Raw genomic sequence first — 18348 nt, 5'->3', positions numbered from 1 at the left:
GAGGAGAGAGTGAGGTTGGTGACTTTGCACAACCCTCCCTCACTTAAATTGAATTCAGTGCAAGCCATGACATCACCCCAATGTTGTGGTCCTCTTCGAGCATGAAGGACAAACAACAACATAAGGCCATAGCTACCACACTGGCCCCATTCTCAGCACAGCTCTGCTCAACTAACTCAGCCCTTCTCTCTTGTCTCAGCAAACAGGACTGGAAAGATGATGAAAGTCAAGGCCTTCTCTCTGATGCTGTTGCCTCTGTTCTTGGCAATGGTGAACAGTGCCATGGAGGAGGCTCACTTCAGGTAAAGGTATCTCTTGCTTGATAAGATGGAGAGAAGGACTAGAGGAATGATTCCATCTTGAGCTTCCTCAAAGACACCTCTCTGGCTGTGTGACAAAAGAAACCCAAGGAAGTGGCTAGCAAAGGTGTCTGAAGGGTGGTAATTAAACCATTCTGCTTCCTCAGAGGACACAGCCAGAGTGGGTACAGCTAGGACGATTGAGAATAGACATCTGGGGTGAATACAATGTTAGAAAAGTTAGATATGATAGATATCTGGAGAAAACTGAATGGAGATAGAAAGGAATATACCTTTTTCTCAGCAGTACATGGCACATAGTCCAAAACTGACCATGTATTAGGGCACAAAAACCTCATAGTCAAACATAGAAAGGCAGAAATAGTAAATGTACCCTTCTCAGATCATGATGTAATAAAAATTATATGTAATAAAGAGCCATGGAAAGGTAGACTAAAATCAATTGGAATCATAAAGAATGAGTGGGTCAAAAAACAAATCCTAGAAATAATCAATAACTTCATCCAAGAAAATGACAATAATGAGACAACATACCAAAACCTATGGGATGCAGCCAAAGCATAGACATTTGGGGGAACTTTCTGGTAGTCACGTGACTAAGCAAAACCAGCATATCCCTTCTTGCAGAACTTTTGGCTAGCATCTACTTTCTGTTTCTTGGATGGGGTAGAGTGGTGAGTTGCCTTCCCAGAGGTAAGGAGATATGACTTTAAGAGGCAGTTCTATATGGACTGTTATTCTGACTGCATCAAGATGCTGAGTAGGGCAAGAGGATAATGGCAGGGGTGATCAGAAGAACCTCAGACTCACTAAACTGGGTTGGAGAGATACTCTGGCTTCTTGCTGAAAAACATTCTTCTTTCTGAGATTATATAGCAACTCCTTATAGCCCCCAGCTGAAACAATAGGGGATCAGGGGAGTGATTCAACATGAGGGGAAGGGAGAAGCCTATATGACAGGCCCCACTTACTGCTAATTTCTCCTGCCCATGTCTCAGCTCCCACTGTAAGCAAAGCCACATGTTGAAAGTAAAGCTCCATTTATATCACTAATCCCTGACAGAGTATCTGGGCCATGAAAACATACATATATCCTGTAAAATGAGCTGAGTTTGTTTTGGTTTTGGTTTTGGTTTTGTGGGGCAATGAGGGTTAAGTGACTTGCCCAGGGTCACACAGTTAGTAAGTGTCAAGTGTCTGAGGCTGGATTTGAACTCAGGTCCTCCTGAATCCAAGGCTACTTGCCACCTAGCTGCCCCTCAGTTTGTTTTTAATGCCTCTTCCTGAGGTGTTATGAATATACCTTCTCCTGATTGTTATTGACCTCCCTTTCCTTCCTTCTCTCCCTTCCCCTGTCCTTTCTTCCTCTCTCATCTTCTCTTCCCTCTTCTCTCCCTTCTCCTGATCTGTTCCCTTTTCTTCTCTTCCTGTTCCTTTCTCTATTCTATTTCCTATCCTTCCCTCTCTTCCCATCCTCACCCCCCTCCCTCAACAACTGGCTTTTTTTCTTCCTCTTTTTACTCTCTAGGCCTCACCCCAAAGTTGGTGGCCCTTGGGCTCGAGGACAGCGCTATGCAGAGGGGACCTTCATTAGTGACTACAGCATCACCATGGATAAGATCATGCAACAGGACTTTGTGAACTGGCTGCTGTCCCAGAAGGGGAAGAAAAACAAGTGAATTATTTCTCCTCTCTTTCCTGGGGTCCTCTAAATCTTTGCTCCTCCATCTCAGTGTTTCTCTAGGTGCCTCCTTTTCCCCTAGCATTTTCCAGTTCCTTTCTCACAGTGTCCCTCTCCCTCTCCCTTTTTTCTTTTTTTTTCTTTTATTTTCTTTTATTTTCTTTTTTGTGGGAAAATGAGGGTTAAGTGACTTGCCCAGGGTCACACAGCTAGTGTCCAGTGTCTGAGGCTGGATTTGAACTCAGATCCTCCTGAATCCAAGGTCAGTGCTTTAGCCACTTCACCACCTAGCTGCCCCCTCTTTTTTTTTTAAATAATGTTTACTAATTTCTTTTTTCTTTTTTTTTTGGGGGGGTGAGGCAATTGGGGTTAAGTGGTTTGCCTAGGGTCACATAGCTAGTAAGTGTCAAGTGTCTGAGGCCAGATTTGAACTTGGGTCCTCCTGACTCCAGAGCTGGTGCTCTATCCACTGTGCCACCTAACTGACCCTTTCTTTCTTCTTTTAAAAAAATGTTAACATTAATTTTTGTAAATTCTAAATTCTCTTTCACTCCAGCCTCAGTTCTCTCACTTTCCTTGCAATATCTTGCCAGGCCTAATACTTCTATAATTTCCCCCTAGAGTTATCTCTCCCTCCCCTTTCAGCTCCTTTTATTTCCATCCTTTTAATCCCCTTGTATCCAGTTGGACTGATCTAGCCCTTAGAGCTCATAGTGTTGTCAGTAATTCTCTAAAGACACCCTAGATCAGAGCCCTATCCACTTCACTTTAGTTACAGCTTAGAGTTTCCGGGTTGGGCCATGGTGATTTTTCTTTTTTCTTTTCATGTTGATTTTTCAATACTGAATCTATGTCACCACTTTTGAAGGGAAAGCATATTGGAGCCTCAGGAGTTTGCAGATATATGTATCAGGAAGAAGAAGGATCTTGAGGCAATATGAGGGGCAGCACTCTCCCATTTTGTAATGGCAACAGACTTTGGAAAGAGGATAAATCAATATCTATGCTCAAGTATTCTCCTTCATCACTCTTCAAGACAAGTCTTTGTTTTTTTTGTTTTTTTGTGGGGCAATGAGGGTTAAGTGACTTGCCCAGGGTCACACAGCTAGTAAGTGTCAAGTATCTGAGGCTGGATTTGAACTCAGGTCCTCCTGAATCCAAGGCCAATGCTTTATCCACTGCACCACCTAGCTGCCCCCCAAAACAAGTTTTAATGTAATGGAGGGTGTCCTCTTTGGAGGCCCCCAAAATTTGAGTAGTGATAACAATCTTAAAATGTATTGATGAGAATATAATGCCATAGGAAAATGCCTGGAGCAGCAAAATGTATTGGAGAATTGGTTGGGTAAAGAGGGATAGAAGTTTATGAGTGGGAGACAGAGGTATTGGGCTCTGAAAGGCCTTGAAAGCCACTGGACTAAAGTCATCCCTTCCTTCCTAAATGGCAAAACTCAGTTTCATGCACTCTCTGATATTTGTCTTGACAGTTGGAGACACAACATCACTGAGAGAAAAGCTGACAGCACAGGACTAGCCAACCAAGCCAACTGGAACCTGAAGAACATGGAAAACTGGAGGTGAGGTCAATCTCTTGTAGAAAGGAAAGAACAAAAGATGGGAGATCGCGGGGTGTGATTGGGGGTGGAGAAAATCTTTATGACTAAATTTTGTGTAGAAGGGAACCAGGTTGTAAGAAGACTAGAGGCATAGGAAGGGGCCACATTATGAAAGGCTTTAAATGTGAAACAGTACTTCATATTTGATTATAGGGTAAGAAGGAGCCAAAGATGGTCATATTCACATTTTTAAAAAGGAAAATCACTTTAGCAGCTTAGTGGAGGATGATGTAGAAGAAAGAGGAGAGGCTTGAGGAAGGGAGATTTGAGAAAAGCTAATGCCAGGCAAGATGTAATGATAGCCTGAGCTAGGGTTATGTTTCCGTGAGTCTAAAGAGGGCTATATGCATTTATACATATGTGTGTGGATATATACATATTATACATACATAAATACAAGTGACATTGTGAGGGTAGAAACAACAAGATTTTACTATAGATTACATATGTGGGGTGAGAGTGAGGAGTTAGGATGAAACTGAAGTTACAAGTCTATGTAACTATAAAGATGGTGGTCTTGACCATAATAGAGAAGTTTAAAAGGTAGAGAGTTTGGGGGAGGGGGGATAATGAGTTCTGTTTAGGACACATGGAGTTTGAGATGCCAATGAGATATCCAGATGGGAGATGTTTAAGGGGCAGTTGATGGGGCAGCTAGATGACACAGTGGGTAGAATACCAGTCCTGGTGTCAGGAGGACCTGAATAATTCAAATGCAGCCTCAGACACTTACTAAGTGTGTACTAACCCTGGGCTTAACCCTGAGAGAGAGGGAGAGAGAGAGAGAGAGAGAGAGAGAGAGAGAGAGAGAGAGAGAGAGAGAGAGAGAGTTGGAGATTCATGACTATAGGCTCAGTAGAGAGATTAGGGGCTGGGAATCATCTGCATAGAGCTGATACTTGGAGCAGAGAGGATCACAAAATAAGAGCTTTTTGCACTGAGCAAAAAGATAAGGTGACCCAGGATAAGTCTTGGGGAACAACCACAGTTAATGGGCATGATACAGATGATAAATGAGAAGAAGACCGAGGAGTAGTCAAATGGATAGGAGAATAAGGAGAAAGAAATGTCACGAAAACTCAAAGAGAAGACAGTATCCAGGAAGCAAGGATGACTAATAGTGCCAAGTGCTACAAGAAAGCTGAAGAAAGAGGAAGATTGAGTAAAGTCCAATATATCTGGCAATTAAGAGATTATTGGTAACATTGGAGAGGACAGTTTCAGCTGAATGACGAAGTCAGAAGCCAGATTGTATAGGGGGCTGAGAAGAAAGTGAGAGGAGGGGCACTAATTATAAATAACTAAAGTTAAGACAGAATGGAGTTGATAGAGTAATTTGCTGGAGGGGATTGGAATCATGGGCACAAGTAGAGGGGTTTGCCTTAGCAAGAGAAGGGCCTCCTCTTCATCTGAGATCAGAATGAAGGAGAGAGTAGAGGGAATTTCATGTTGTAAAAAGAGGATGGGGGCAGCTAGGTGGCGCAGTGGATAAAGCACGGGCCCTGGATCCAGGAGGACCTGAGTTCAAATCCAACCTCAGACACTTGACACTTACTAGCTGTGTGACCCTGGGCAAGTCACTTAACCCTCATTGCCTGGCCAAAAAAAGAGGATGGGAGAAAGGGGAGCTCTTTGTAAATGATGTGAAGTCCTCAGCTGAGAGGGTAGGGAGGGGGTGCCATGAAAGGACTGAGGAGAGACCAGAATATTATGAATAGTTGCTGTGGAGAGTGGAATGGTGGATCACTTAGGGAGCAATAGAATGTTTACCTTGTAGCAATAAGGGCCCAGCTATGATTAGCTAACATACAAGTTCAGTAGGCCCAATAAGCAAGGAAGCAGATGGTGGGAGTAATCCAAGGCAAGGCATCATCATGATTAGGAACAGGACAAAGGTACAAGGGTTTCAAAAGTGGAGAACAGTATAGAGTTGGTTCACCAAGTGGTGAAATAGGGAAGAAAGGATAAAGTCATTGGGGGGGGGAATCTGGAAAAGAAGTGAGCAGTATTGATTTCGAGATGTTTGTTATATCGGAGGACTAAGAAGTGTGGCCAAGGACTAACATACCCCCATTGTACATGAAAGGAACAGAAAGAAAATGGTGAATTGTTGCCTTTCCTAAGAGGAGAAACTTAAGGTACTGCAAGGCTGCTGAAGTGCTGCCAAAAGCATTTCTTGAGTCAGTCCTGGGGAGCAGAGGACAAGCCAAGGGCTTCTTAGTCACCTGCGTCTGTCCTTCCTGCTAAATGTACACATTCACATTGTTTTTCACCCCACAATAGGATGCTCTCAACATCTCACAATTCAATTGAAAATGAATTCATGGGGGCAGCTAGGTGGAGCAGTGGATAGAGTACCAGCCCAGGAGTCAGGAGGACCTGAGTTCAAATCTGGCCTCAGACACTTAACACTTACAAGCTGTGTGACCCTGGGCAAGTCACTTAGCCCCAACTGCCTCACCAAAAAGAAAAAAAAAAGAAAAAGAAAATGAATTCATTACAAAAGAAGAATTGAGGAATGAAGGAAATAGAGGTCACAGTGAGGATAAAGAATAAACAGAGCCAGGGGTTGTACAGCATAAGGAAAGATGGAATGATAACAGAAGTTCATGATCAGATGAAGGACTGAGACTCAAATTTTCTTAAGATCACACATGGAGTACTTATCTTCTCTATAAACTTCTTAAGGAGAGATGTCAATCAAATCAGTCTATAGGTATTTATTCAGCACCTGACTAAGCACTGGGGATACCAAGTTAAAGTGAAACAGTTCCTGCCTTCCTTCTTGTCTCTCACAGAAATAGCATGTATTCAGTAAATGCCTTTTGAAGGAAGGGAAGGAGAAAGAAGAAAAAGTAGGATGGAACATTTTTCCTGACCTCTGGGTTATTTCCTTTGCAGCTCCCTCTTTAAAGATTCTTTCCCATCTGAGGATCCTAAGAACAAGAGAATGAAGGAATTGGCACTGGCGTGGTTGATTTTGTCTTAAGGTGGGAAAGGAATTCGTTTCTAGGGTCTCCCTTAACTAGAAGCAGCATGGAGTAGTGGATGGAGTACTGGACTTGGCATCAGGAAGACTTGGATTCAAATGTTCACCCCTATGTGCCTCATCCCTCTGTAAAATAAGAGATTTGGACTCAGTGACCTCTTAGGTCCCATCCAGCTCTAAATCAATGATGCAGGGGTCCACTAGGGTGAAATTCTGTTTCTTCCTCTTTTCCTCCCAAATTGTGCCGATGAGGCAAACTCAGTAGAAGATTATTGCCTATATATGTGACACTTTGGATTAAGTACTCCTTCCACTGACCCACGCTTTATCATATTATCCCATAAATCGCCCATCGTGTATTTTGTTCTTTTAGCATTGGCTTACATCATGGCCACTTGTTTGTGGCCACCTGTTTGTCCTATCTTTGCCTCCAAAAACCCCCAAAAGTACTCTGTCTTTCTCTAACTGTGTCTGAGCATCTCCTGGAGACCAAATGCTTCTGTTTTTGCTAAGGTCCCTTTCAATCTATGAACCTATGAGAGCATTCTAGAAAAATGAGATATAATCCATCCTCTCCATCTGACAGAGGAGAGAGGATGCAAAAACAGAGATGTGGCCAGTGAGACAAGTTCAAACTCTTTGGCTGGACATTAGAGAATTGGGAGAGAATAGTGAGAGTGGCACTAAATGGGCTCAACAGATAAAGGAAGGACTCAACTGAGAGGTGAGGGAAGGATGACCCTGGGGGTGGGGAAGAGAGCTTGAAGGTGGGAGAGCGTGTGATGAGAGCAAGGAAAGGCAAAATAGGGTACATCTGATGCAGTAGTCATTGGTAACACTTCTCTCATTTTCCTCCAGGTTTGAGTGATTCAAGTAAAAACACCTCTGGGCTTGATTCTGCTGGCAGAAAAATTTCCATCTGATAATTCTGTCTATACTCTTTCTTGTGTGTTCTAAAGAGAAGCCAATAAAGATTGAAGATGAAATGAATCTTGAGTGTTTTTGCATTGGGCTAAAAAAAAACTCTTCTAAGGGGGCAGCTAGGTGGCGCAGTGGATAGAGCACCAGCCCTGGAGTCAGGAGGGCCTGAGTTCAAACCCAACCTCAGACACTTAATACTTACTAGCTGTGTGACCATGGGCAAGTTACTTAACCCCAATTGCCTCACCAAAAAAAAAAAAAAAACCCTCTTCTAGTATTTGTAGCCCCAAGCAATGAGGGAAGAGAAGAGGAGGGGATGAGAAAAGGATTTACGGGAATAAGTTCCTTATTTTGAGAAAGATCTCAGCATAATGAAGACAAAACAACTAAAGAACTGTTATAAGACTAAGAAAAATTCAAGATATAATCTTAAATTGAGTACATAAATACAGTCCTGTAGGGATAAAGAACAAGGGAGTAGGGCAGCTAGGTGGCTCAGTGGATAAAAAGTTGGCCCTGGATTCAGGAGGACTTGAGTTCAAATTTGACCTTAGACATTTGACACTTACTAGCTGTGTGATCCTGGGCAAGTCACTCAACCCTCATTGCCCCACCAAAAAAAAAAATACTTGTTGAAGAACAAGGGAGTAGTTTTGGAATAGGCTAGGGAATAGACTAGTCTGGGTAGTATAGCAGTGTAGCTACACTGTCTGTCCTCCAGGAAAGTTGGGAAGATGAAGTGTACAGAGGACAGACAGAGCACTGGATTCAGAGCCAGGAAGCCTGAGTTTCACTTAACAGCTCTGACAAGTCACTTAACTTCTATACCCTGGTTTTCTTATCTAAAAATTAGAGGATGATCTTAAAGGTCATTTCCAGCTCTAAATCGCATGATCCTAAATCACTTGTTTCCCCTCTGAACCTTAGTTTTCTCATCAGTAAAATGATGGGATTTATACTAGATAATCTTTTTTTTTTTTTTTTGGTGAGGCAATTGGAGTTAAGTGACTTGCCCAGGATCACACAGCTAGTAAGTTGTCAAGTATCTGAGGTCAGATTTGAACTCAGGTCCTCCTGACTCCAGGGCCGGTACTCTATCCACTGTGCCACCTAGCTGCCCCTCTAGATAATCTTTGAGGTCTCTTTTTTTTTTTTAATTTATTTATTTTTTAGTGAGGCAATTGGGGTTAAGTGACTTGCCCAGGGTGAGGTCTCTTTTAGCTCTAAATTCAATGAAACATTTTATTTATTAACTTCCCTTGCTCCTCTTCCTAGCCCCTTCAGATAAATGCTTAACTATGAGCTTTCCTTAAAGCCTGGTCATGTGCCCTTTAATTCTTTAGACTTGTCTGTGATACTGAGGGTTTCAACAATGACTTCTATGTTAGTGATTCCCAAATATCTATTTCTAATGCAGCCCTGTCATCCAAGCTCCAGTCCTGTATCTCTGAGTGCAACGAATTAATTAAAAGCAAATATTAAACAATACATGCCAGGTACTGCTAAGAGCAGGAAATATAGATACAAAAGCAAGACTGTTCCTATCCTTAAGGAGATTATATTAGAATAAGGAGGGACTGTGGAATATTGTTTTCTTACATAATCTGTCACTTTTTAAAATTATAAGTATTTTATTATTTTCCAGTTACGTGTAAAGATAGTTTTCTTTTTTTTCTTTTTTTTTTTTTTTAGTGAGGCAATTGGGGTTAAGTGACTTGCCCAGGGTCACACAGCTAGTAAGTGTTAAGTGTCTGAGGCTGGATTTGAACTCAGGTACTCCTGACTCCAGGGCCAGTGCTCTATCCACTGCACCACCTAGCTGCCCCTAAAGATAGTTTTCAACATTTGTTTTCATAGGATTTTTAGTTCCAAATTTTTCATCCCCCCTCCCCAAGATGGGAAGCAATCTGATATAGGTTATATATGTACAATCACTTTAAACATATTTCTGCATTGGTCATGTTGTAAAAGAAGAATCAGAATGCAAGGGAAAAACCTCAAACAAGGAAAAAAAAACAGCCAAAAAGTAGAAACAGTATGGTTCATGTCACTTTTTTGTTGTTGTTATTTTGGATTGTCTGATCCATTAACATTTAAAATTTTGAGGGTTAGACTTATATTTTCCTCCATTTGTTTCTAACACTGGCTTCTCCCTCCCCCCACCAATATAATTTTTCCCTTCTTTAAAAAGACAGTATTTTGTGTCTTCAGTTGTTTTAGCTTAATTTATTTTAAGGCAACTCTATTCTCACAGGCTTTCACCTCCCTTTCAACTCCCCATCTCCCTGCCTCCTGTTTGGTACCTTTCTCTAATGTTAGAATTTTGCTTCTTTCTTCCTTTAATCTAGTTATTTAATTCTTCCCCACCTTTTTCCTCCCATTTAAGTCGTCAAGTAAAAATCCCTTTCCTTTCCTCTTTTTCAAGCTGTTTTCTTCATTAGTTTTGTAAAATTTTTTACAAGCACTTTTTCTAAAGAAAATTTGTTTCCCTTATTCTCTTCATTGTTTACTTTCTCTTTCTGTCTATTGTATCAATATTCTTGGATTCATTATCTTTATTTAGACCTTCTTTAGTCTCAGTATTCCTCATAGAATTAGGTACCTATTTTGGGTTCCCTCTTCTAAATAGTTTTCTGTTACTGTCTTATAGCTCTTGCTCCACATTTCCTTTTTCCTGTCTTACCTAAGAATGAGCAATTCCTGCAGATGATAGAAAGGATAGGAGTAATGCCCCTTAGTAGAAATTTTCTTATATCTCTTATCGTATAGTTCATTAGCTATCCTTTGCCTCCCCATGATCATTTCCCCCCCACTTACCATGAAATCTCTCTGGATCCATGCCCTCCCACTTTTCTGAATGTCTGTTGGCCCCATGATCTCTGATTATAAATTGGATAAGAAAACAAAACCCCACAACTGTTGCTTACAAGAATCACACAACTAAAAAGTAAAGACATAAGAAAATAATAAAAATGAGAAGCCTGAACGAAATTTACTATGCATCAGATCAATCTTAAAAAGCAGGAATTGTAATCAAACTATCAGTGCAAAAATACAAATTCACAACATAAAGAAATAAACAAGGAAACTACTTAATGTTGGAAGTCTAGACAACAAACCATTATCAGTATTAAGCTTTTATGCTATAGATGCCTTAGCATATAAATTAATAAAGGAAATATTAACTGAATTATAAGATATGGACAGTAATACACTAGTGGCAAAAGATTTTAATGTCTCTGTTTTAAACGAATCTAACAAACAAAAGGGAAAATATGGAATTGAACTAATTGCTGAAGAAACTAGAGCTAAAAGACATAGCTTCTAAACCACTAAATAAAGATAGACATATTTCTAAACATCATATAGAATTTTTGCAAAAATTGACCATATATTAGGACACATATATTTTGAAAAATGAATTATTTGAATATTTGGATTTTAAAAATTTGAAATTTGAATATTGCAAACAAATGTAAAAAGGCAGAAATCATAAGCACATCCTTTACAGAACATATTACAGTAAAAATAGTAATTAGCACAAACAAAAGATAGATCCAAATGGAGACTTAACAAAGAAATGCTATATAATGAATGGGTAAAAAAAAAAATCATAGTTGCACATGTATGATCTATATAAGATTCCTTGCTCTCTTGGGGAGGGGAGAGAGAAGTGAAAAAAAAACTGGAACTCAAAATCTTACAAAAATGAATGTTAAAACTATCTTTATATGTAATTGGGGAAAAATAAAATACTATAAAGTGAAAAGAAAACTCAAATCATAGGAACAATAATTATGTGGAAGTAGTAATGATTTTTAAAAAACTTCTCAAATATTTCTATTGAATATAAAACAGAAATATCAAAATTCCTGGGATGTAGCTAAAGTGATCTTTTGGGGAAATTGTATCCAAAACCATATATTAAGAAAATAGAAAAAGAGAGTCTTAATGAACTGATATTCAATTTTAAAAATTAGAAAGCCAAAAAATAGACAAATTTAAAATAAGCACAAGAGAGATATTTTAAAAATTAGAAGAGAAATAGATAAACTGGTGATCAAAATTCCAAATAAATGATATATAAAACTAAAAGTTGATACTTTGAAAAGAACAATAAAATTGATAAACATTTAACCAATCTTATTTAAAAGAAGAGGGCAAAAAATCAAATGAAGAAAAAGAACAAATGAACAAGGTAAGATCACAACAAAACCATATTTTTTTTTAAATCAGAACTTATTATATGCAGTTATTTGCTACCAAAATTGAGGACACAAAGAAACAGAGGAAGACCTTCAAAATATAAAATATTTAAACTAAGAGAAAATCAACAATTTCATCTTAAATAACACAAACCAGAAAGAGAAATAGAACTAGCTTTTAAGAAGGTGGGGTGGGGAGTGGAAAAACCTTCTAATCCTGATGAAGTCACAGGAGAATTCCATTAAACTTTAAAAAAAATAATTAGTACCAATATTACACAAATTATTCTCAAAAATTGGTAAAGAAAGTATTATACCAAATTCATTTTGGGGGACAAATATGATCCTAACACCTAAACCAGGGAAGAATAAGGCACTGAAAGAGAACATCATTAATGAATATCAATTCAAAAATTTTAAATAAAATCTTCTCCAAAAGCCTATAAATATTCATCCCCAAAAATTGTTCATAATGACCAAGTTAGATCTATACCAAGGGTGCAAGGATGGTTTTGACATTAGGAAAATAAACATTATTAATCATATTAAAAGCAAAAACACCTTTAATTACATGATAATCTCAATATATGCAGGAAAAGCCTTTGACAAAGTACAACACTCATTTGTGCTTTTAAAATATATATATACAAAGTATAGGTATAGAGGGACTTTTCATACTAAAAAAAATTATCTAAAGCCAAAAGCAGCATCATATACAATAGAGATGCACTAGAACCATTTCCAATAGGGATATAAAGCAAGGATGCTTCTCTCCCAACTATTACTTATACTTCTATAAATACTAGTAATAGCAATCAAATTAAAGGCATAAAGATGGGCAGAGGATATAAAACTATCCTTCTTTGCTAATATGATAATTAGAAAATCCTAGGAAATTAGAAAAGATGCTGATTGGGTAATAGCTTCAGAAAAGTTTCAGGCTACAAAATAAACTTTAAAAATCAACAGTGTTTCTATATAATAATAACAAAATCTAAATGACAATGATATAAAAGGAAATCCCATTCCAAATATCTCCAAAGTGGATGAAGTATCTGGGGGACAATATACCAAAACACACAAAAGACTTGTTTATATTCAATTACAAAATGCTTCTTAAAGAAATAAAGAACAACTTAAATAACTGAAGTAATGGTCAGTTCTCGTGGTTGGGCCATGAAAATATAATAGAAGTCACAATATAATAACAAAATTAACTTAGAGTTCTAATATTATATCATTAAATAAAGTTTTAGAATATCAAGAAAAATAGAGAAGAGATAGAGATTTTTTTAAAAAGGACTAGCACTTCCAGACCTCAAATTATATTATAAAGCAGCAACCATCAAAACATCTGGTATTGGTTAAAAAATAGAGAGGTAGATCAATGGAACAGATTAGACAAAGGAGAATCAGAAGCAATGGAACTAAGTAATCCAGGGATCAGTAAACTAGACAACATAAATTACTAAAGAAAGAACTCTCTTTATGATAAGAACTTCTGGGAAAACAGAAAGTAATCTGGCAAAAAAATTACTCTAGACTAAGCATTTATACAATATTTCATAATATATTCTAAATGAACATGACCTTAATATTAAAGGCATATAATAAAAAAATTAGAAGAGGAGAAAAATCATATAAGTCTCACAGCTATGGATATGTATTCTTTTTATTTTAAAACAGATTTTATTTCATTAAACTTATTTCACATTTCCCAATTACATGTAAAAGTTAATAATCATTTTTAAATGTTGAGCTTCAAATTCTCTCTCCCTCTAACCCTCCCCCCCCCGTGAAAAGGCAAGCAATTTTATATCAATTATACATGTGAAATCATGCAAAACATATTTCCACATTAGTCATGTTACAAAAACAAACAAAACAAGAAAAAAACCAAAGTTTTTTTTTTAAAAAGTATGTTTCAATCTGAATTCAGAGTTCATCACTTCTCTCTGGAAGCATTTCATGTTTCACGTTTCATCATGGGTCTTTTGGAATTGTCTTGGATCATTGCCTTGATCAGAACAGCCAAGTATTTAACAGTTTGGAGATATGTTCCTTTTTTTTCTATTTTAAAATTTTTATTTTATTTTTAATTTATGGAATAAAACAAACATTTCCATTACATAGTATAATAAAAAAGATGATTGTACATGAAACTGCAAATCCATTCTGTACAATTTGCTATTTCTTTTAAATATAATACATTTATCATGTAAATTTCTTTTTTCCCCCTTTTTTCCTTCCCTCCACCATTGAGACAGCTACCATTAGACACAAATAGTGTATCTATGTAAAATCATTCTATACATACTTTTTTTTATCAGTTCTTTCTCTGGATACAGATAATGTCTCCCTTCATATATCTTTTGTAGTTAATTTGGGTATTTATAATAGTTAAAATGACTTATTTGCTCAAAGTCGTTCTTTTGGTTCTACTCATTTTGCTCTTCATTATTTTGTGCATCTATCCATGTTTTCCTAAGATCATCGAGCTCATCATTTCTTATAGTACAGCAATATTCCATCACAATCATATACCACAACTCATTCAGCCATTCCCCAATTGATGGGCATCCTTGAAATGTCCATTTCTTTGCCACTACAAGGAAAGCTGCTATAAATATTTCAGAACTATATGTTGGTATTTCTGAGTCAACGGGTATAGGTAGTTTAATAACGTTGAGCATAATTTTAGATTGTTTTCCTCAATGCATGTTTGTTGCTTAATTCATTACTTGTACTTAATGGTGAGAAGTAAAGTGACTTGCTTAGAGTTGCACCATTAGTAAGTGGCAGAGCCTGGTCTCAAAACTAGTCTCCTGTCCCCAACATTGCCTGCATAATTCAAATCCTGGACCTTAAAGGCAAATAAAAAATCATAGAGTCCTAGAACTGGAAGGGATTCCAGAACCTATATGGTTTAATCTCCTATCCAAATCAAGAATTCCTTCTTCAATATCTTTGGCAGGTAAGGCCTTTCAGTGTCTGTTTTACCCGAAAATGAGGTAGTAATAAGGAGTCACAACCATAAGTGTTAGTTGGTCTACAAGGAATACGTAATTTCAGGAAAGAGAATAGATTTTGAGTAGACTGGGGAAGGTAGTTTATTCTTTTCCATATCTTGGATAATTGAATTCAAAAGAAACAGACTTCTTAGGGAACTAGAAAAAGATTTCAGATGGAGAAAAAAAGCACCTGCTTTGTAAGGTCCAAAATGTAAATCATGGAGATAACAGAGTGCACAGAAAAGTACTGAATTGAGAGCCAGAAGACCAACCACAATTCCCGGCTCTGCCATCTACTAGCAGGGTGACTCACCTTAATAAGAAGTTTCGACTAAGGCATTAAAAAAGAGGGAGCTAAGTAAGAAACAATTTTCTAAATTAAGCAAAGTAGGAATCTGACTTTATGTAACTAAAGATTCATAGATTTTGAGCAAGAAGGGACCTTAGAAACCATGTAGAACAACACCTTCATTTTAGAAATGATTACCCAGGTTCAGGGAAACTACCCAAGGTCACATAGGGAATAGGAAGTAGTAGAACCAGCATTTGAATTTTGGTTCTGTAAACTCAAGCTCAATGCCTTGCCCAATATATTACCTTGGCTTACTTTTTGCTCATCTATCCCTCTCCTTGTAGTCATGCAAATTATATCTAACAAGGCACTGAACCCTCAACAAAGAGGTGGGTGAGAGCTAAGTGGGAAGATGTGAATTGACAGAAAAGGGGTCCCAATCCTTGGAGATATATTCTTAACCAAACAAGGGATAGAGGCAATAAAGAAGATTAAAAATAGATAACTTTTATAGCATGAAATTTGTTTCTATTACATGATGTTTAAAAGCTTCTGCACAAACAAAATTCACCTGGGAGAGCAGGGAAGTGTTGAAAGGTTGGGGAATGGGTGGGACAGAGAACATTGTACAAAATTTCTTTAATAAATGTTTTGTATCCAAGATACATAAACAGTCAAGAAATACATATAAGGGGGCAGTTGGGTGGAGCAGTGGATGGGGCACCGGCCCTGGATTCAGGAGTACCTGAGTTCAAATGGGGTCTCAGACACTTGACACTTGCTGGCTGTGTGACCCTGGGCAAGTCACTTAATCCCCATTGCCCCGCAAAAAAAAAATACATATAAGACCAGAACCAGTACTTTATCCACTGCGCCACCTAGCTGCCCCTAGTTCCTCTTTCTAAAGTTTTTTTTTAATGTCTGTTTTCTTTCACAACCTGACTAATGTGGAAATGTTTTGCATGACTACACATATAACTTATATTGAATTGCTTGAGGGTTTTTTGGGGGGGGAGGGGCAATGAGGGTTAAGTGACTTGCCCAGGGTCACACAGCTAGTAAGTGTCAAATGTCTGAGGCTGGATTTGAACTCAGGTCCTCCTGAATTCAGGGCCAGTGCTTTATCCACTGTGACACCTATCTGCCCCCGAAATTGCTTGAATTCTTAAGGGAGGATGGGAAGGGAGGGAGGAAGAGAATTTGGAACACAAAGTTTTAAAAATTGATGTGAAAATTTCTTTATCCATGTAATTTGGTGAAAATTCTAATTAAATAAATTAATTTTTTAAAAAAAGAAATGATGAGCAAGTGGATTTCAGAAAAACCCGGAAAGATTTACTTGAACCGATGCTGAGTGAAGTGAGGAGAACAAGGAGAACATTGTACACAGCAACATTGTGTGATGATCAACTATAATTGACTTAGTTCTTCTCAGCAATACAATGATCCAAGACAATTGCAAAAGACTCATAATGAAAAATGCTATTCACACGTAGAGAAAGAACTATGGAGTCTGAATGCAGATCAAGGCATACTATTTTCACTTATTTTTATTTGTTGGTTTTTCCCTTTTGTTCTGTTTCTTCTTTCACAGCATGACTAATGTGGAAATATGTTTAACGTGATTGCAGTTGTATAACATATCAAATTGCTTGCTTTCTTGGGGAGGGGGGAAGGGAGGGAGGGAGAAAAATTTGGGACTCAAAATCTTATAAAAATGAATGTTGAAAACTATCTTTAAATTGGAAAAAATAAAATGCTACTTACTAAAAAACAAAACAAAAAAATTTAAAGTATCAAACATTAAAAAACAAACAAGGGGCAGCTAGGTGGCACAGTGGATAGAGCACTGGCCCTGGAGTCAGGAGTACCTGAGTTCAACTCGGGCCTCAGACACTTAACACTTACTAGCTGTGTGACCCTGGGCAAGTCACTTAACCCCAATTGCCTCACTAAAAAACAAAACAAACAAAACAAAAACAAACAAAACATCCTGGTCTCTCAGTTCATTATTTTCTCTAACTACCATAACCATTATTTCTATTTTACTTCAGTCACTTTAGACTTCATCATCACTAAAAACTGAAGCAGCTCCATCATCTTAAACTGCAATTCCCCTCTAAGATCTCTTTTGCCCTCTCCCTCTCTTATTAAATTAGTTTTGTTGTTGTTGTTGGGTTTTTTTTTTGTGGGGCAATGGGGGTTAAGTGACTTGCCCAGGGTCACACAGCTAGTAAGTATCAAGTGTCTGAGGCCGTATTTAAACTCAGCTACTCCTGAATCCAGGGCCGGTGCTTTATCCACTGCGCCACCTAGCTGCCCCTAAACAGTTTTTAATTTTCAGCATATTCTCCATCATCCCATCCACCTAGTCAATTTTCTTTTTATCTTTTCTATATTTATTATAGACTTATCTGAAACCATAATTACTACTCCAGATTTTTTTTTAGTTTACCTGAAGATTTTTCTCATCATCATCATTTTAACTCTATGTGAATCTTTGTTTCAAATGAGTTTCTAGTAAATAACAATATTTTTTATTCTGTTTTCCTAATCCAATTAGCTTCCTTTTCTGTTTTGTGTTCATCCCATTTTCATCTACCCAGTTCTCCTAGTCCATCTCCCATGCTCTGGCTTCCTATCACTGCACTAATTCATTTTTTAAAATTATTTTTATTATGAACTTAAAAATCATTAATAAACACAAAGAACAAAAGACCATTTCAGATGAAATTAACTTCTGTTATGTACAGTTTGGGTTTTTTTGTTTGTTTTTTTAGGGGGCAGGGCCATGAGGGTTAAATGACTTGCCCAGAGTCACACAGCTAGTAAGTGTTAAGTGTCTGAGGTCAGATTTGAACTCAGGTTCTCCTGAATCCAGGGCTGGTGCTTTATGCACTGCACCATCTAGGCTGCCCCCCAGTTTTTTGTTTTTTTTGCGGGCAGTGGGGGTTAAGTGACTTGCCCAAGGTCACAGTTTGTTTTTTAAAAAGCAATGTTTAAACTTAACAGAGTAGTAACAAAATTTCCTGGTCTATCAGTGCCCCTTTAAAATATATTTTTGTTTTCTTCTAGGTATTTGAACATGTTTTATTAATTTTTTTTCCTTCTCTGTGTATTTTTATGTCTCTATCACTAACATCTAATTCATCCCCAATATGGTAGATAATCACATTGGTCAGATCTCTGATGCCTTTATAAGTTATTTCCTTACTTTATTATTATCATGGTATAAATTATTCTCTTGTTCCACTGATTTTTTTTTTACGGGGCAATGGGGTTAAGTGACTTGCCCAGGGTTACACAGCTATTA

General features: G+C 37.7%; 1 protein-coding gene across 1 annotated transcript; it reads left to right on the top strand.

Annotated features, from left to right (window-relative positions):
- Nucleotides 1-216: 216 nt before the first annotated feature.
- LOC122754821 (gastric inhibitory polypeptide) lies at nucleotides 217-6606 on the top strand. Its single transcript, XM_044003272.1, has 4 exons — nucleotides 217-302; nucleotides 1849-1995; nucleotides 3489-3578; nucleotides 6519-6606. Exons 1-4 carry the CDS (start codon nucleotides 217-219, stop codon nucleotides 6604-6606), a joined length of 411 nt encoding a protein of 136 aa, XP_043859207.1.
- Nucleotides 6607-18348: the final 11742 nt, after the last annotated feature.

Source organism: Dromiciops gliroides, chromosome 4 (genome assembly GCF_019393635.1).
Source record: "Dromiciops gliroides isolate mDroGli1 chromosome 4, mDroGli1.pri, whole genome shotgun sequence".
In the NCBI taxonomy this organism is placed as follows: domain Eukaryota; kingdom Metazoa; phylum Chordata; class Mammalia; order Microbiotheria; family Microbiotheriidae; genus Dromiciops; species Dromiciops gliroides.
The sequence above is the reverse complement of the archived record's forward strand: the minus strand, read 5'-3'. Positions and strand labels throughout refer to the sequence as shown.

Coding starts and splice junctions, on each gene's coding strand:
- LOC122754821 (XM_044003272.1), top strand. CDS start 217: ATGATGAAAGTCAAGGCCTTCTCTCTGATGCTGTTGCCTCTGTTCTTG. Junction 1,996..3,488: donor CAGAAGGGGAAGAAAAACAA/GTGAATTATTTC, acceptor TTGTCTTGACAG/TTGGAGACACAACATCACTG. Junction 3,579..6,518: donor AAGAACATGGAAAACTGGAG/GTGAGGTCAATC, acceptor TTTCCTTTGCAG/CTCCCTCTTTAAAGATTCTT.